This window comes from Macrosteles quadrilineatus, unplaced genomic scaffold (assembly GCF_028750875.1).
Source record: "Macrosteles quadrilineatus isolate MER2022 unplaced genomic scaffold, UCM_ALF_1.0 Scaffold_7__1_contigs__length_78375512, whole genome shotgun sequence".
In the NCBI taxonomy this organism is placed as follows: Eukaryota; Metazoa; Arthropoda; class Insecta; order Hemiptera; family Cicadellidae; genus Macrosteles; species Macrosteles quadrilineatus.
In genome coordinates, this window is record NW_026542600.1 from 12,136,474 (window position 1) to 12,157,743 (window position 21,270).

Genomic DNA, 21,270 nt, shown 5'->3' on the forward strand with positions numbered 1-21,270 from the left:
ACACGGACAATCCACGAACGGAAGACGGTCATGAGACCAGATGATGATAGATAAAATCCTCCATCGCCACCTAATTTAAGTCCAAAACACAAAACCAAACTTTTAAAGTAAAAATAAATTCCCTGCGTAATATTTTGATTTTTTACCGTACAGAAAAAAACCTAAACCTATTGTTCAATAATGGAACAGAGTAACGTAAAACCATACAGTACCTAGAATATTGTATCATTAACAATAGAACAAAATAATATAATTTTCAATTCAACTAAGTTTTATTTCGAACTACAGTATTACGAAAAATATGTGACTGCTGTGTTTTACATTTTAGTAAGTATGTTGAAGTTATTTGTAAGCTTATTCGTTACGGAGGAAATTAAAAAAATGATGCCCAAAATTTTTAGATTATTATTTTAAAGAATGAGTTAAATTTTGTAGTTTGCTTTAATACCGGAAAAGAGTGTTATAACAATGAAATAACCCACATGTAATATACAAATAGTGAAGGTAAGATATCACTTCACAATCACTGTAAATGAAAAGTTGGATTAAACAGGTTTAGGAAGTTTCTAATAAACTGAACTTTAGCAAGAGTGATAACACAGTTAAATATTAACATTCCTTTATCAAATGGTTGAAGGATATTTCAAAATACCGTATCTATTGATAGTACGAATTGACTTACTTGTAATAGGTAAGCATTTTAAAACTCCAAAACTTTGTCTGGAAACTTAATATCAAAATACTGGATTATAAAAATGTTTTGCTAGACTATATTCTATAAACAACACATTTTATATCTAAGTGGTACAATCCCTGGACTTCAACATCTTTTGAGTTTATGTTTTACAGTGGGAAATACAAAAATTCCCAGCAGCATGATCAAAACGATTAGCTTAGTCATGTTTCCTTAAAAAAATGTAAATGTAAATGTACGACGAAGGTACGCATTTAAGTTTGAAGGTTCCGAGGTTGGATAAGGCCTAGTTGGTTCTTTGTGTGTTGTTAATCTTTCCGTAGAACAAGTAAAACTTTTCTGTAACTTGTCTGAAATACACATCTTTTTCTTTCGGCAGTTGAAGAGACTACTTCTGCTCTATTTAAATTCGACTTGTTTCAGTGAATGCCGATGAAGTAACCAAAATGTTACCCGGTCTGACCTAACTTGGGTCCTGTTATTTTCTTACTATTTGTTAATGATCTACCAGAAGTTGTGCAGCAGGGTGAGGTATGGCTTTATGCTGATGACGTCTGTCATATGGTGTCCGACTCAAATACATATGAATCAATTAAGAAGACTCAGTCCGGTGTAAATAGCGTGACTAATTGGTGCCATAATAATAAGTTGGTATTAAATCAAGGAAAAACTGGATTTCTACATTTTTATAACAGGAAAAAACCAGACTACAGCCCTTTGATTAAAATGGACCAAGTTAATATCAAACCTCAAAATAGTTTTAAATATCTCGGCATTAACATTTGCGATAATCTGAGATGGAATGACCATATTGACAATGTAATAGAGAGACTGACCGTGGTCTGCTGCCTGGCTCGTAGACTGAGAAATGTGGTCGAATTAGATGTTCTGATGAAGATTTACTATGGGTGTTTCCATAGCATTTTAAGTTATGGAGTTGCATTTTGGGGAGGATGTAGTGAGGCCAACAGAGTTTTTCTGTTACAAAAAAGAATTATAAGAATTATATGCAAGGTTCATTACCTGGAGCATTGTAAGCCTTTATTCCAAGATCTAAAAATATTGACTCTTTCATCTGTCGTAATTCTGGAATCTTCCTTGCTGGTTTTGAAATTTCCTGAAATATTTAAGAGGAACGAAGAAGTTCATAGTTACAACACAAGAGGCAAACACAACGTGCACCTTAAAAGCCATAGAACAACTTTGATCCAATCAGGAGTTCAAGGACTGGCCAGTAAAGTTTTTAATAGGTTACCGGTTGAATTAAGAAGTTGCTCTGTACCAACCGAATTCAAGAAAAAATTGAAGAATTATTTAATGGAAAAGGCCTATTACTCTATTGATGAATACCTGAGTGATGAAGATATTATATAGGCCTACTACTCTATATAAACCAAAATGACGACCACGGCTGAAATGCTACAAGTGGGATACCTTCAAGTATGCAAGTAAGTAAGTAAGAGGTAAAGAGAGCAATATACTCCCCTTACGGGATAATAAGCAATCCATGAAAATCAACCAACTCGTTTTAGCTAACATTCGATCGTGACATACTTTAAAGGTACCGGGTAAGTCATTAATATTATAAGACGGACTTGTTGTATTTCCCAACGGTTTACACCAGTTTACAAGAATGAATGTCCCAAGGCCAATCAGTACACCTGCTTTAAGATCGTTGAGAAATTCAGCACAGTAGGCTTAATGACATTATTATGTCTGAAGTAGCCTACTTAAGTTTATCTCTAAAACGTCTCAGATCTTGACACGTTCTGTCATGCTATAACTTAGATGTTTTTAATGTTCACAAACACAATTTCATTGCTAAGAACTTCACTGACACGAAAATTGTTATAAGAATTGACTATAAACAATTTCCCATCTGTTGCATTACTAAAAGGCATTGAATGTATATGTTTCAGTTTATCTCCATAAGCTTAAAACATACCACGAGTTAATCGATGAAATATACAAAAAAGTTTGTCATTTGTACCCATGGAGAAAATATAGTAGGAAAACTCCTAGACAGATAGGAACAAAAAACCTAATTTTCCTATATCAAATGCATGTTATTTAACACTAAAGGCCCCAGTTCATTTAGTGTTAAACCACGTCAAACCCAAATAACATACATTTGATACAGGAAAATTGGGTTTTTTGTTATTTACCGGTACTCAAAAATTAAAAGATACGAAGTAAGTGTAAGATACAAAGTTGTTATGAATTAAAAAACATATTAAATGATGTGCCACTTGACATATGTTGCTATTTGATAATTTAGAACAATGAGCATTTGCCAATTTTTTAATTTTTTTTTTTTTTAATTTTTATTATTTAAAAAAACTCTTATTTTGTGCATATTACAGTAAAGCTAAATTCATAACGAGTGAGAAAATTCAACCGGAGAAGGGCTAAATGCATTGTTATAGGAAACACAGAGTATTTAAAAATATAGATAAAAAACTGCCGCCATATTAAAACGGAAAAAGATAATTAATTTCTGTTTTCGTCAAAATGTTTGTCTATTAAATACCTTTAAAATGGTGTATAACATGGCATAAGTTTACATTTCAGAATTCAGAGATTCGAACTAGTGACCCTCAGTTTTTGGCACATCCTGTATTGGAAAAACAATTTTTTATGTTATTCCTTCGGGCTTATTTAGCGGAAAATAACGTTATTTCATCCTTGTCCATTAAGCAGTTTTTCCGTAATCAATTTGAGACACCTCTCGTGGGACACCCTGTATACACGATTATCATGACACTGCACGGCGGTGGTTAGGTGAGTCTATCTCATGTTGCATAATGCTTAATCACAATTATGATTTTCTATAAGTTCCTATAACAAAATTAATAACCTGGAAAAGTAACATTCAATGACATTTACAATAAACCATTTATGAATACCCTATGTTAACTAGTTTACATGTTAGGTTGTCATAGTTAGTTGTTCACTCTGGTTCTAAATTTATTTTCCAATAAAATATTAATATTCCAAATTTCAACAAATTTACCTTTCAAACTTAAACATAACAACAGAATTAAAAATGTGTTTTAGTTTGTCAAAAGAAAATATCTTACCTAGGCTAAAGCCATACAATTGGAAGGAGCATGTACAGAAGGATGGATCTGTAGACGTCTGACTGGCGGCAACATGACACTGAGAGCTTTAGGAGAGACAAGGGGGAGATGTTATGCAGGGTTAAAGCATGTGTGGGGTGGCTCTTTTTCACTTGGAAAGTCCTGCTGTTTTCCTTGGTAGGCCGGATAGAACTTAATCCAACTGGTAACTGACCTATCTACAGTGTGGTCACTCCTGTATGCCCGACGATAAGTCAAATGTTCCATCCGTGTAAAGAATATTGTGAACCGTGTAGTCCTATTCCGCCCGAGTTTTATTTCGCCCGGAGCCTAATTACTCCCAATTCGCCCGCGGTCCCAGATTAAACCCTATAATCCTCCGCTCTACCTGCGTCAGGAGTCCTATTCCATCCACGGTGGCGAAGCCCCGCCTCCTAGGACCCCACCCACCCCCAACTATGTAAAAGCCCTCCCCTACCCATCACCCCGTTATCCACCTCCGACTACACGGTTATTTAAGCTTAAAATATTTATTTGACAAACCAGACAAACCAAGCGAATTTCCTTTATATTAATGTAAAGTTTTAACACGAAGTTTTAAGCATTAAAATATAAAGGGGCATGTGCCCTTATTGATGTAGCCGTTGTAAAGATATGTTAAATCTTTATAATCTGGAACTTTCCTTTGCGTTGAAACGCTTCAACAGTAATATTGATACATGTTTACGACATAACAGATTAATAAAATTTGCTACCTATGTGCTGTTAGTTACTGTATGTTTGTCTCCCTATCCAAAATGTGCAAATAAGCAATTTAATTATTTTAAATATTGCGTTTAACGGCAAACAGAAACATATGATAACACTGCAATCCAAGACATGGCCAAACAAAGTCCACTAGTTAGCGGCTTCTAGTGTTAAATACCCAACTGCACACCTTTGAGTTTTCTTTATTATGCAATGTAAAAAATTCACCTATTGGGTTTGATGATGATTGGAGTGTCGAATCGAACTCGATCACCATTTGCTATCTTTTATGTAAATTTATCGTCTGGTGAGATAACAGTATGAGAGCGCAAAAGTTTTAAGTGTTATTAGACAATTTTTTTTTTACTTTTCGTATACAATGTAATGTAGTAGTTTATGCAAGGAATGCGTCAAGATAGTGTCGTTTACTCTTTTTACGCGAGTTGCGTACACTAAGACTAGTAAAATTGTTGGTTAACCTAGAAGTAATTGTAATATAATTTCTATCAATGGATTCTTATGTAAAATTGGCTGAAAAAAACTATGGTGAAAAGTCTACTACTCTACGGAGGTGCGTTGTTACATCATGTTACATCATTGATGAAAAGTAGGAATGTTAAAAATGTGAACACAAATTTGAAAATGCTTCGGTATCACCAAAAATATATGTACACGATACCTGAAAAAGGCTCATAGGAAAACCCGTTGAATTTTATGTTAGGGCCTAGTCTAGATTTGACAAACATGAAGATTTGACCAACTATGTGCGAAAACAAGTAAGTTGTTTTGATGAATCATTTGATCACCTCACATTTGATTGCGTTTGCCTTCTACTCTTCACATGCAACAATCAAATCATCGAGAGGCGAACAGTATTATTAAAATATTCTAATGTCCCCAAAGAAAGTATCAATTCCGTGTAAAAAATATCCTTATCAATGCTTAATTTAATGTACTGCCCTCAAAAAACTGTACTTTTAATTCAGATCAACTCGAAAATCACAAATGTGTTCAATTTTAAACCTTCTGGTGCTAATTGATAACTAATTTTAAACTGGGTCGAAACATCCTATACGCTAACAATCACATATACATTTATTTATAGCCACAGTTAACTAAACTTCCATGCATAATTTAAAAACCCGATTCCTGAAAGATTCAAACAGAAGACTTACCTTTGGTACGACTGCAACCATTACCCTGCAAAAATATGTTGTATTAGTTGAATTTTTTACAAACTCACTGCATAGAAGTGGTTATCTTTGTGTAGTAGAAGAGAATATTTTTATTCGTGTAACTAGTCAGCAAAGGCTATTTGTGCTCGTGTTACACATTATATTTTCCCTACAGTCACAGTAAAGCATATAAATAGTTAGTCTTTAAAACACTATACAACACGTTTTTAGGTTAGGTTGTTAGGTTAAACCCAAGCGTTGAACGGAATGGGAAATACTGCACCAGATGATTGCAGTACAGTAGTAATAATCAGTATAAACAGAATAAACAAGTAAATTGTTCTGCAAAATATGTCAATAAAACATTTTCTGACCATTTTGTAACTCTCTTATTTACGCACCAACAACAATTAACAATTAATCTTTTTTAATACTAAACTTTAGGTTATGTTCAAACCAAGCATTGAACGAAAATAGAATATTAACCTGAAATGACAGGTTAAATCGTAGTTATATTAGTCAATCAGCTGATCATAGTATTATTATCTTTAGGTGTTGCCAACCTATTTCCAAGCGTACACGGACTACGTGCATAATGAAACCACACTGTTTTGTTTTTTGGTTGGAATCCCGATGTGCGCCAAAGTATAAACGGTGCGACAAAGTAAGTAAATACAGCAATTAGCAGCTTTCTGTACTATAATCAGTGCAAGGAAGCCAACTTTGTTGGGTGACTGTCGGAAAAACATTATTAATTTTACTTTTAAAAAGTTACAAAACTATGAAATATAAAACTGATTTTATTTTTCTTAATTACGTCTTAGGCTAAATTCATTGCCTTAAATAATACTACAAAGGCTCCCTCATATGTGGTAATGAATCATGTTAAGGCAAATCAGAGATAACAATATACATTACAGTATTCGCATAATAGTTCGAGTATTTTTGTAGTTGAGATTCGAAAATCCGGGTGTTTTCTAGTATTTTCTGAATATTAACTCCACATATTTATTTATTCGTACGGCAAACAAAATTTAAAACACAGTGAGCCATAAAACAAGAAATTATCTCCAAGAAAAATGACAACGCTCATATTTAACCTTTTAAAAAGAATTGAAATATTCTAATCACGTATTGGCCTAACAAAATGTCAGAATAAAAATAGTCAAATGTAATTAAAACGCCGCTCAATATATTGAAGCTCACTGAATCATAAACGCGTCAACAATTCAAAAATCAGCTGACATCGATGTCAGCTGATTGCCGTCTGGATCTGAGCCAACAGCTGGATTATATTGCTTTTATGGTATTTCTCGTATGGTGAATGCTTGCTGTATGCAACGTGTGAGGTCTATTAAGTCCAAAACGCTCCATATGTAACTACTAGCATGTAAAAATAGTTTCTTTTCATTATTGATCTTCAAAACATAACACTTGCCAATTTCTCTCTAAACCGTTTTAAAGAGCTTAAAAAATTACATTGAAATGTTTTTGTACGGTTATTGATTACTGAGAAAATTAACAAAAATGTAAATTTAAAACTCGTATGTTGTTCTTATGGACAATAAGTAAACCGTTGTAGTTTGTTTGTAAATGGACATATATATCTTGATCAAATTCGGCAAATTTCTTATTTTAGACCCTTAAACTATAGAATTTCCAATTTTTTTACCTAATTGTTAGAGCTCGAAAACAAATAATTAAGTATACTGAAATCTTGTTGTACGGTCAATGGTCATTAGTCCAGTCAATAAAGGGATTGTAGAGGACATGGAGAGGGGGAATTTTTTTTCTGCGGGAATGTGTTCGGGGTAGTTAGAAGATAAAAATACCAAAAGTCCCCGCCCCTGGCCCTGCTGCTTCAGCGGGGGGAGGGGGGGAAAGACCCCATTTTTTAGTTTTTTACTTCTACACTGAAAACCGTGCATCATACGGAAAAAATGTAAATTATAAAAAGAAAGATGATGAAATTCTCTACAAGAATGGTCATATTCATTTCTTCCGTATATGCATTGGTTTAAAAGATATTCTCAAAATAATATAAAAATTCTTAAATAAATTGATTTTTCATGCGTTTTTTGTCAAATAAGTATATATAATCCATTAGCCTGTTGTTGTTTCACATCAATCAGGATAGAAAACAGGTTTTTTAACACTAACCTATATAATATGATATATCAATCGTATATATTGTGTTAAAAATAGTTTATATAAATTTAAATAAGTTATGTATATTTGTCATGGAAACAAGTAATTTTGGCATAATTATTACACTAAAATTTAAAAAGACGAGGTGTTAACCCGTCCTACGTACGGGAATTCAATAGTCAGTTAAAACCGTGTACAATTCAGATCAGCTAGTTTAGGCTACACGTATAAAGACAAAGTACCTTGCAGTTTTAATGTGAAAAATCATCTTGTAAACAAATGTTGTGTGACCAAATATTTTTTATTCCATCATAGGCCTATACGATATGCATTTTGAATCCGATAATTTTACAATGAAACAGCAATTCTGCAATTTTTACGATGTGAAAAGCGTTTAAGTAAGATTTGCAGCCGATACGCACAGACGCACACTGATTATAAGTAGCCTACAGAAACCATGACTTAATAGGCCTACTATTGTTCATGGTCTCTCCATAATCCAATTCTAGTTCATTAGACTCAATATCTGCTATCGATGTGAGAGTGCAGTGTATATATTCTTCATCATCCTCATTTATCAGAATTGGCATTCTATTTAAACGGCCCCCTTAGCAGTTCTGACATAACGGCCAGCGAGGAACATTTAATGGACATTTCATTGCATGTACATCTTTCAGTGCTACAATCTTAAGAATATTTGCAAAAAACAAGCCCAATATTTCTCGTGGGTTAGGTGGTTCATTGGTTAAAACTGGGAATAGATTACCTTTTTTGCGCTCCCAATCCCACATTTCTGACGGTAGTTGGTTTTCCAAACAGAGTTGTCCTTGATTAAATGATACAAATGATAAAATGTCAAATATTTCTAAACTGACAGCAATTTTTGAAAATCGCCCACTCTTCCCTGAAACTCAAGACATCATGTCAATAGCATCTAGGGTTGTAGGAGATGAATCCGTTAACTGTTACGATGCTGTATAACGTAGTCTGCGAGTAATTAATCAAATTGTAATCATTTGCAGACAACAAGCTGTCACGGGAAAATATGGCTCTCCCTTTGTCCTCTGTGAGTTCAACCATCGATATCAATGATTAAAACGTTGCAGCAAAACCTTTAATTCTGTTTCAAAGGATTTGTATAAGTTAAAAAATTTATCAAGATTTAAAGGATTGTTAACGATTTGAACTTGCTCCATTTCCCTTTATTTAATGAGAGTGGTATGAGTAAAGACCAAAAATGCCTGCACCGTTCAAGTTCTTTGGAACCAACCAACAACAGTTTTAACGACTTTTTATTTGGTTATCGATGGGGTATTTCTCACGCATAAGGTTATATGGCAAATGGGATCTTCAGTGTCTGTGATATGTGATGGATACGTGAGGTACGTGGATACCTATTACCTTGTAAGGTAATGCATTGTTGTTTTTGACGGATATAGCAATTCAGAAAACAGCACGACGATGGCAGACCAAGAAAGACACTACAGATTGAAAAAATCAGTAGCAGTGGCGGTCCCAGGTGGCGGGCCTCCGGTGGTTAACCCCCCCTCCCCCCCGGAAAAAATGTGGAATTTAAAGCACAATAACGTATTTTGATATGCATTTGAGCTCTAAAATATCTTCAAGCTAATATTTTTAGTATTTATGTTAGCTAATAAAGAGATAAAGCTAATAAGAGGATATATACCTCCCCCCCCTAAGGGACCACCACTGGTCAGTAGATATTCATTTGAACATAGACACCGAAATTATAGTAACCAGGAACAGTTAATCCCTTAACCAAGTACTATGCAAATGTACTAAAGATTATAACAGTGCCAGATGTGCAATTTGTGCATGCAAGAAAATGTCCAATAATTGTTCTCCGTTATGCCAGAACTGCTATGGGAACTTTTTACATGAAATGCCCATTCTGATGAATGAGGAAGATGAAGAATATATAGGCCTACAACGAATTCTCACTTCGATAGCCAATATTGGGTCTAATCAACAAGAATTGAGTGATGGAGATGTCCTAGATGGTGGTTCTCAGTTCCAGATGGCACCAGTTTTTGGGACAGAAGTCGGACCCTCTCGTCCCAAGTGAGCAAGACCATGAACAATAATATTAAGTCTTGGTTTCGGTAACTGTTATAAATAAACCTGGACAAATATAGCTACAAACATAATCTTTTTAATTTTTAGTGTAATAATTATGCCAAAATTACTTGTTTCCATGACAAATATACATAACTTATTTAAATTTATATAAACTATTTTTAACACAATATATACGATTGATATATTATATTATATAGGTTAGTGTTAAAAACCGGTTTTCTATCCTGATTGATGTGAAACAACAACAGGCTAATGGATTATATATACTTATTTGACAAAAACCGCATGAAAAATCAATTTATTCAAGAATTTTTATATTATTTTGAGAATATCTTTTAAACCAATGCATATACGGAAGAAATGAATATGATCATTCTTGTAGAGAATTTCATCATCTTTCTTTTTATAATTTACATTTTTTCCGTATGATGCACGGTTTTCAGTGTAGAAGTAAAAAACTAAAAAATGGGGTCTTTCCCCCCTCCCCCCGCTGAAGCAGCAGGGCCAGGGGCGGGGACTTTTGGTATTTTTATCTTCTAACTACCCCGAACACATTCCCGCAGAAAAAAAATTTCCCCCTCTCCATGTCCTCTACACCCCCCTTTTGAGCATTCATTGACTGGACTACATTGGTTATGGAGAAAATTCAAAAGATCTAAGCTAAAAATTTCCATGTTATTCTCACGATGAATTATTATTATGAAGAATATAAGTAAACTGTTGTAGTTTGCATATTTATGGATATGCTTTTATCAAACTTGGCAACGTTAAGCTATTAATACTTTACTAAAGCACAATTTATTAACCTTCCTGTAGCAGCAAACAAGGACTCGTTAAACATACAGTATATATCGTCAGTTAACTATATATTGTTGGGCATACATTATATACCCATACATACATACATATACATTAGCATATTGTTGTGCTTCTATATACACAATTATTTCTTTTTTAACCTCCACAAAATGGTTTTGAGGAAACTTATTAAATATTTTGTTTTTTTATTTGGAAAAATTAATTCTTGTCCCTTAAACCCCCGCTCCTATAGTCCGATTATGTTGGTTCGTGAACTCGTTCGAATAAATGTAGGTTTACACGTATGTACCGGTACCAAATTTCATCAAAATCGGACAATTTTTGCTGGAGTTATCGCTAACGGACATATATATATATTAATTTGAACGGGGTTTTTTGGCCTCTGGGGACCTCAAAGCGAAAATGCAAATCGGCCCCGGGTCCAGGTCTTACCACGAGTACTACGGTAATACCTTATTCCCTATATGCGAAATTCGCTAAAAACAAAAACCAGTGGTCGACTGGTCGACACACCCCCAATCTCTCTTTCCACGTTTATATTCCAAGAAGTACTTTTTCAACACCTGACCTGGCAGTATTATTCCCTCCACATTCCTAGAGCATAGAACAATGACATCACTCTGGCATTGTTTGTATTAAAATCCACAAAACCCCAGACCAGAGGTGAACACACCTGAACCCCTACACCAATTATTCCAGGGAATGCGCCACGAACACCAACTGGCCTGGCCAGATTAGACTCTCCACATTCCTACAATATATAGCCATGACGTCACTCTCCCATTCTGTCCTAACGCCTATATAACGTTTTAGATGAGTTGGTCATTGTAAATAATAACCGTAATGGTATATTTCAAATTTGGAAAATTTATTTAGTTCACCCTAAGCTAAAAAAATGTGAATCATTTATTTATTTCGTAACATTTCAATAAAAACCCTCTTAATTCCCCTTCATAGCAACAAAACTAAGTTGTTATTTGATAGAAAATAAGTCTGGCAATTTTAAGGGAATATTTTAGTGAAAATCCAACCAGGCAAATGGAAATTCGCTTAGTCTGCAAGTTTGCTGTGGTTGTGGTGTTTTCAACTTTACTTTTTTTGTGACAGTTTTATTTTATAAGAGATATATCCAAAAATATTGATTATTAACCAATATTTTCAATTCGATAGTTTCAATCCATATTACCAAAGCCCAGTTAAGAAACTGTAACCCCGGAGACTTTTTACATTATTCCAAATATTGTACCATCCTTATTTTAACTTTGCTCCATTTTCTTCAAGTGATCATTAATTTTGATTACGGGAATTTAATAAAATGCATTGGGCGTAGCTAAAAAATGTGCAAGTTACGAAAGCTAAAAATATATTAAATTCCCTATTAAGCTTATAAGTACAGAATTGGGTCAAACCCATTTACCTTTGTCCAAATATTGCACCATCATTTGCCTCGCTTAGACTTCATATCCTATCACTAGACACAATCACTAAAATCACACCTCACTTAAATCACAGCCACAAAATAATAGACACATAAACCAGAATATTACACGAATAGTAAACGAAAACGAGTCGCACACTTCAATTTCATCAACACGTGACGAGAACAAGAACAAGAACAACACTAAAGGACTAACGGAACAAGGAACAATGAGATTGAGCGGGTGGATTCTTCTTCTTCTTCTGTCCTAGTTTGCTTAAAAGCAGCTGGCGTGGTTAAATTACCATGCAGCCACACTATTTCACCATAAAACACGACTGTTCTATACATTTTCCCGGGCTTTTTCGAAATGTTAGTTAGGAAATGATTTTTGTCTCTCAAAGTTGGATTTCTGTTTCTTTGAAAAATTTTAGTAATTGGTTTTCAGAAAGTTAACCATTATAAACACACGAAACAAACACGCACTCATATAAAATAAACTCCTTTAAACCCTTAAATAATAAAGTCTAAAATATATATATAGAAATATAAATGTATAAAATATTTTTCTAATTCTACTTTAAAATCAACTAATTCAACCAACTTTAGTTCTACTATCTGTGGACTGTTTTATAGTTATATTGATTATATAACTAGTTGACACTGCTATGCATTGTAAAATGTTCTGGCAATAAAGATTTGATTTGATTTGATTACTGAATGTAATTGGATTTATTGAATCACTCGCACAAACTGTTCGATATCTGCTAATATACGGAATGATTTAGTAAAAATCATTATTTTGTAGACAGAGAAATTCAAGTCATAACATGATATACCACCTCCATATCCGCTTAAAGTGTATGAATAAGTTAAGTTTGAGTGTCTTGCTTGTACTGTATCATCGACTATAAATATAGCTCTATAATATAGTCATTGACTGTATCACTGTATCTAGCGGCGAGACAGCCGCGACCGGGACTGCAGTGACGTCATCTCGTATAAGGGAGCTCAACACTGAACTGAACACTATAGCGAAACCGCAAGAAGGCCACATAAATAAATACCCCCGTCGCAGCAAACCTGCATACTAAGCGAATTTCCATTTACCCGGCTTGATTTCTACTAAAATATTCCCTATAAATTTTCAGATTTATTTCCTATTTAAATAATATTAATTTTAGTGAGTGGTTAGGTTTGCTGCTACGGGGAAGATGTTGAGGTGTGTTTTTCAAATGAAATATTGATAGCTTAGTATGAAATAAACAAAATTGCCAAAATTGATTAAAATATATCCATAAACAAGTAAACTAGAACAGTTTATTTATTCTCCATAAGAATAACATGGTAATTTTAAATTTACAATTTTTTAAATTTTTTTCGTATTCAATGAACATTCAAAAACACTTCAATATACTAAATTATTTGTTTTTTAAGCTCTTCAAAATGGTCTAGAGAGAAATTTAGAAATTTAAAGTTTTTAGGGTCAAAAATGAGAAAACCCCATTTTTACCCCATAAAACCCCCCATAATCCCCTGATCCCATGGTCCGATTATGCTGGTTCGCGAACTCGTTCGAATAAATGTAGGTTTACACGTTTGTACCAAATTACATCAAAATCGGATCAATTTTGCTAGAGTTATCGCGCTAACGGACACATATATAAATATATATATATATGAATTTGAACGGATGGTGTTTTTGGCCTCTGGGGACCTCAAAACGAAAAAGTAAATCGGTCCCGGGTCTAGGTCTTACCACGAGACCTACGGTAATAGCTTACTCCCTATATGGGAAATTCGCTAAAAGTGTGCCACTATAGTATACTGTACTGTACGGTATAAAAATAATAGGCTACCTCAGTTACAACAAACATGCAGAGTAAAGAGAATTTCTAATTGACTCTTTGGATGTAAGTTATACTAAAATATTTCCTCAAACATGGAATATGTATTCCCTATTATATTAGTGTTAATGTTTAATGCATAGAATAAAAGAAAAGATGCACCAGTATGCTATAAGTTGAATATCTTCAAAATAATTAGTAAACTGGATCTGGATTTATTTTGAGCTTATAATTATTTATTTGAACACTTCATCATGTTTAAGATGACAATAGTTCAGCAAAAATGATAACTAAATTACTAATATTTTCTTTATCCATAAGTATTTTGGACATAATTAATTTGTGTTAACCTGAAAAACAGTTTAAACATTTATTTTTTGTCATACAGCAGCAAAAACAGCAGTTTTTAATTTCTTGCGTTGCTCGTCTAAAGAAAGTAGGTAGCTTTTTTACACTTAATTGAGTAAAATTCAGCCGTTGTCAGCACGTAAATTTCGATTGTAAACAATCGCATTAATCGAAAGTATGTATCGATTGTTTAATCAATTGTAGCTTATTGTTGCCTTATTGTAAAAGGTTCAAAATATTGATAGTACAGTATAATGTACACTAACACGTTCGTAATAGGCTACACGAAACGATTAAATAATTAACCAAACAGCTGCTTATTTACCTATTTTAGACAATTAAATTGAAACGAGTTATGTAAAATCATGTATAGTTTTATACAGGTAGTTATTTTCTTTTTTTTCAAATAATGGTGCATATGACGGAAAATATAGTTCACCACACGTGCAAAAAATCCAACCTTCACTCATTTTCCAACCTCGACTTCACCTCGATCGTAAAACTTGAGCTCGGGTCGAAAAGATTCAATTTACGCCCTAGTAATGAAATATACTATCATAAGAACAGCAGAATAACATGACAATTATAATTTTAAATAAGTTCTAAGTATTAATGGGAATGGGCCTGCCCAAGCCATCAAGTTTCGTATTGTTCACAATAAAGCGACTAAAGTTGTCTGAAAAAGTTAACTTACTGAATTAACCTAAATATGTCCTACATTAAATATCTATATCAAACCGATAGTCTTAAAGTAAAGGCAAAACTATCAAAGTATAATATCACCGTACCTTAGCTCCTGGCTAGGCTGTTCAATGCCAGTTGTAAATCCTCTGGACACTGCACACAATGTTTTATCACATTGCACAACATTTACCATAGCCAATTTCACCGATAATTTATCAATACAATACACAATCTAAGCCCACTTAACACAAAATTGCAAAACTTCACAATGAAATCCAGGCCTCGACCATAGATGATAAAAATTCACTTTTAATTTATGTAAAATAATAACGCAAGTTTCCCGAACACACGCGTGCACTTCTCAAAACATCTTATAAATGTGAAATACATGAAGCACTGGGCAGTTTAGAAGCACTGAAAAACAAAAACTGGCACAAAAAAATAGGTTAAGTCAACACAGACGTACATACAAAGTAACCTCACTCGCGACGAAATTTAAACTGAACTGAAGTGAAGTGACTGAAACTGAAACTGAAGAATAAAAGTGGGGGTATCCGTATTGCTTGCTGATTCCTGGAAATCTAGAACACCTGCGTAACCGATAAAACTAGAATAATAGCAAAGACCACGATAAAAATAATAATAATAAAAAAAAAAACATTTGCTGGTAAAAATGTTTACGGCCGATAAAAAAGACGCGATTTTATTTTACTAGTCTGGTCTTCCTAGAAAATAAATGAATATCAAACCAAGAGGAAGATTACAGACAATAGACATCCGTCCGTATTATCAAACTCATCTGAAAACATGATTAAGTTACCACTGGCAAATATTTTAAATTGTAATATTTTGTCCAGTGAACTCAAACGTTGAAACTTCTCTAGGTTTGTGGATTATTGAGTGTTCACTGTATCTCTTCGCCACTACAAAACTTCACCACTTCATCACTTCACCACTGCACTGTTCACCATTGCAACACCTCACCACAGCAGTACTTCACCACTGTATCTCTTCACGACTACATCGCTTCACCAATGGATCACTTTATCACTTCATCGCTATATCACTTTACCACTGTAGGGTACTTCTTCACCACTACATCACTTCACCACTACATAGCTTCACCACTTCATCACTTCACCGCTACATCACTTCACCGCTACATCACTTCACCGCTACATCACGTCACCGCTACATCACTTCAACACTTCATCACTTCACCGCTACATCACTTGACCACTACATGACTTCACCACTAAATCACTTCACCACTACATCACTTCACCACTACATCACTTCACCACTACATCACTTCACCACTACATCACTTCACCACGTCCTTACTTCACCGTGACATCACTTCACAACTACATCACTTGCCCACTACATGACGTCATCACTACATGACTTCAACACTTCATCACTTCACCGCTACATCACTTGACCACTACATGACTTCATCACTACATGACTTCACCACTACATCACTTCACCGTGACATCACTTCACAACTACATCACTTGCCCACTACATGACGTCATCACTACATGACTTCACCACTTCATCGCTACATCACTTCACCGCTACATCACTTCACCGCTACATCACTTCAACACTACATCACTTCACCACGTCCTTACTTCACCGTGACATCACTTCCCCCTACAACGCTTTACCACTGTACTTCTTCGCCGCTACATCACTTTACCACGTTCTTACTTCACGATTTACCACTTCACCACCGCATCATTTCACCACTGTACAACTTCACTGTTGTATCTGTTTTGTTTAGTTGTATTTATTTGAATTTACAAACTAGAACTAGGATTCTTTGAGTAGTTTATCTTAGTATCTGACCTAATTTTACAGTCTGCACTCTCGTGATTTACTGAACAACACCGAAATCGCCATGAGATTTTATGATCATAATCCATGCTAATATTGTCAATTTCAGCTACCTGTGGCAATTTCAGTATGGATTGTGACCATCAAACGTCGTTGCATTTTCAGTACGCCGGTGACAGGTGCGCTGCAGTCGCGTGCCGCTCTCAGGGAGGTCCCCACCCGTCGAGAACCCCACCTCTAAATGCTTGTCAGACCCTATTCAATCACCCCAAGTCTAAATATTGTCCAATTAGTAACACCAATTCGTCCCATCAGTGGCAGTGTCATGTTGACAATTTTACAGTCCATTCCACGAGTTGCGGCACCTCACGAATTAGGAGACCCCCACAGTGGTCTCATCAGTGGGTTGCCACTGGGGACCCCCACTGGGCTGGTTGCCACCCGTCCCGATTCTACTGGGACAGTCCCGATTTCGGTTTCTTATGCCCGTATATTAATTCGGGGGAGGGGGGGGGGCAGTGTCCCGATTTTTCCCGCGGCAACCATGCCTAATCCGTCAGGTCCCACGACTCGTGGAATGGGCTGTAGTTTATATTACAATTATTAAAATTATTACTGGTGATATAAGTCGTCTAGTAATAATTTTTAGGCTTGATAAATATGAAATGTTAACTGACTCGTAATTGTTTTTAATTTAATAATCAATGATCCCTTATGATAATTGATCCAATTATATAGTCATGATCCCATATAAGTTACCCGCTGAACTTTGATCCCTTGTCTGTGGCTTGCTACGTTTGATAATGTTATTGAAAATAGTGTGGGATTTAAATTGTAATTGATCATTCAGTATGGACTCATTGTTTAATTTTATTTTACGAGCTTTATAAATCTCATATTCTTCAAGGGTGTCTAATCTATATCCATTAATACAGGTGTGTAGAATTTCTAAGCCGTTGTCCAAATCAAGTAAGTCGTGATTGTTATCAAACAGGTGTTCTGCGAACGTGGATTTTGTTTGTCATTTTTTCCGTTAGGGCGATGTTCTTTGTATCTAATGCTAAAGGATCGTCCTGTTTTTCCAATGTATGTACTCGGGCAACTAGCGCATTTTTTATAGCACCTGGGGACCGAGCTTTGCTCAGGCAAAATCATTCGTTTACTCTGAAAGCAGGCTTAGTATTGCAGATACATTAATCCATTCCCACACTCTACACTTACACTGCTCGCATTTACCACTTCCTTCACCACTTCCTACGTCATAGACCTGTTTCCCTCCCTTCCCGTAGCATTTTAGGATTGCAGATACCTTAATCTAATCGTCATAAACGGTTCCCACACACCGCACTGCTAGCCTTTATTACTTCCTTCAACATTTCCTACGCGTGGACCTGTCTCCTTCCGTTCTCATAGCATTTAAGTATTGCAGATAGTATAATCTAACAGCTACAAACGGTTCCCAAAATCTGCACTGCCTGCCTTTACTACTTCCGCCACCACTTCCGACGTCGCGGACCTGTTCCTCTCCCTTCTCATAGCATTTAAGTATTGCAGATACATTATAATTAACTACATTATAATTTAACTGCCGCAGACGCTTTCCACACATCGCAATGTTAACCTTTACTACAATATCGAGTAATCTTCAGTATAATCTTTGCTCAATAGTAACAACTGATGCTTTTCCTTTTGTACTGTATTTTGTAATTTGCTATCATACTGTGGGTAGATGGCTTATTATGAACACATGTTACAACTTACAAGTCCTACTTTACTTTACTTTACTTTTTCCTCGTTATTTAATTCAACCAACATGGTTATTTAGCAACCCATGGTAAGACGTGCCGTGAATGGTTTGTTTTTGGTTTACGTAGTAAGCTTTCTATACGTGCTAAAATCTAATCTGTTATCTATATTTTCTATTGTAGTATCCAGGAAATTTATTTTGATTGTTCAGTTTCCATAGTAAATTTCAAATTAGGCGTTATATTGTTGAGGAACTTCTGTAGAAGGTCGAGGTGTCTTGTGTTACCCTTGAAAATAAGAATGGTATCATCAACATATCGGTGATATTCCATTATCTTGTTTTTTTTTGTTTTTTTTTAGGTTTGAAAATATATATTTATTTTCAATATGGTTCAAGATAAACGTTGAGGAGTAACCTTGACAAAGGAGAGTAGGCTAGGCCATTTGGTTGACTGTAATATTTATCATTGAATTTGAAATAATTTTGTTTGAGTACGTCTTTTAACATAGTAGTTCAGCAATTGCTTCAGGTAGTAAATTCGAATCTTTGTTCAGGTGGTCTTTGACTATGTCTAGAGTTTGGTCAACAGGAACATTAGTAAAGAGATTGACAATGTCAAACGAAACTAGTAAATCATGAGGGTTTACCTGTGCATTTTTGGCTTTGTTAATAAAATCATAGGTGTTGATTAGGCGGTAACTTAACTATTATGTAGAACTATTTGTTGGCTTAATATATATTCAAGTTTCTGAGCAAGTTTGTTTGTCGGGGCTGACGTGTAATCGACCAGTGGTCTTATTGGGGTGCCTCCCTATGTACTTTAGGTTATCTTGAGTGTGGGGGGTTCTTCCCGGAACCTCAATTGAGTCAAGGGTGTCGCCACCTCTGGTGGATAGGTTCATCCGGGTGGGTCCCACTTCTATACCTGCCTCCTTTTGGGAAACCCTGATGGCCTGGCAGTGATGTTGGGTCTGACGGGCAAACGAAGTAGATCGGGTGCTGGGTCCGAGCCCGCCAGGGGTATCTGGGGATCTATCGCTCTGGTTATCTCTGGTTTCCCAGCAATGGGTAAGGCCTCGATCGGGCAGCGGTGTAAATGGGAGGTTGGGGTTCCCCCCGTCAGCGTGCTGATGGTCCCCTTCCTCCTGGCTATTGATGGCGGGTTCTGCCTGTCAGGGATTAGATAGGTCCCGAGTGTTGCTTGCACTAAATGCGTCGGGGCGCTCTACCATGGACCTCTAGGTCCCGACCTAGTGGAACCCAGGTGGAGTGACGCTTAAACAAGCAGCCGGAATCCCTGGTTAGGATTGAGGGGCAACCCTCTTTCCGAAGGGTCTGCTTCGGCAGCCGGCGAGCCTGATGACCTTATCCGCCCATGATGTGCTAAAGGTTGATGCGTAAGCTTCGGCCTACATCATGGGGCCCGGGTATGTCCTAAAGGATAGGTACCGGGTATGCAGTCAGGGGGCTTCGGCTCTCATGACAACAATAAATGTAAATGTAATGTAATGTAAAATGTACTTTAGGCAACCCTCGTAGCATTGGTGCATTGGGGTTCATTACATGAAGGCGTTTTACTTCCTCCTCGCTGAAAAGAATTTTGCTATTGTTTATAAGCTTCGTTATTGTCTTCTGATAAATTGGTTTACCTTATGGTTGTCAGGTTCTTGAAGAATGTAGATTTCTTGCTCAAGCAAGGCCCACTGTACTGATAAGATTGTCTAAATATTGATTTGTTTACTTTGGTTAATCTAAATAATCTTTGACTGCTGCTTCTTGTTATGTATAAAAGATTGTTTGTTCCAATATTCCCACTTCGAAAAAAAGGCGAACAGGTGTTGAATTGGAAGTATTTTTAAATGTACAAATAATGGAAAGGAGCCATCTCTCTTAATGACAGTTTGCAATTAGCCTGATAAAATAATTCTTTGTGATTCTTGGTTTATCAATAAGAAATTTATATGTACCTCCCCAGCAGTGTATACCGTATTGTAGTCTTGAATGGACAAGAGGAAAATGTGTTCTTAATAAAAATTGTTTGAGAAAATCCCTTAAAAATAAAACGTTTTGTTGGCAGACCTGATCTTTGTGTGTAAAGCAATAACATGTTTTTCCCAATTTAAATTTGCATCTATAATTACCCCAAGATATCGAAAGTTATTAGTCTTCTCTATAACTTTACAACTGTATATAATATTCACATTGCAATCAAAAGTGTGATATTTTAAGCCAAGTTGAAAATCACAAGTATTTATTATAATTATAATAATAATTTATTATAATTGGGCTCTATGCCTGTAATGTAGTATTGTCATCTAAAAATAAACTTAACTAAAGATTTTGTCTTATCCATATTTATCCGCATTTTATTTGCATTACACCACGAATTTAACAATTTCAGAACATCAACTAAAATATAGCTGATATTATCGTTGTATAGTAAATTGGGGTTTTTGTTGCTGTAAAAAAATGCAACGTCACCAGCAAAAGCACTAATCCGTCCATAGGCAGCACTAAGGATGTCATTCATAAAAAATTAGGAATAGGGTTGCTAAGGTTACTGAACTTGTGGTATACCTGCTTTAACACTTAGGGGTGAGCTCATTTGATTTAAGATTT

General features: G+C 35.4%; 1 protein-coding gene across 1 annotated transcript; it reads left to right on the plus strand.

Moving 5' to 3' along the window:
• Nucleotides 1-9,862: 9,862 nt before the first annotated feature.
• On the plus strand, nt 9,863-16,413 carry LOC128998797 (uncharacterized). The gene is made up of 2 exons (XM_054425154.1): nt 9,863-9,926; nt 15,944-16,413. The coding sequence occupies exons 1-2, from the start codon at nt 9,863-9,865 to the stop codon at nt 16,411-16,413; spliced, it is 534 nt and encodes a 177-aa protein (XP_054281129.1).
• The last annotated feature ends 4,857 nt before the right edge of the window (nt 16,414-21,270 follow it).

Coding starts and splice junctions, on each gene's coding strand:
- LOC128998797 (XM_054425154.1), top strand. CDS start 9,863: ATGGTGGTTCTCAGTTCCAGATGGCACCAGTTTTTGGGACAGAAGTCG. Junction 9,927..15,943: donor GTCGGACCCTCTCGTCCCAA/GTGAGCAAGACC, acceptor AAACTTCTCTAG/GTTTGTGGATTATTGAGTGT.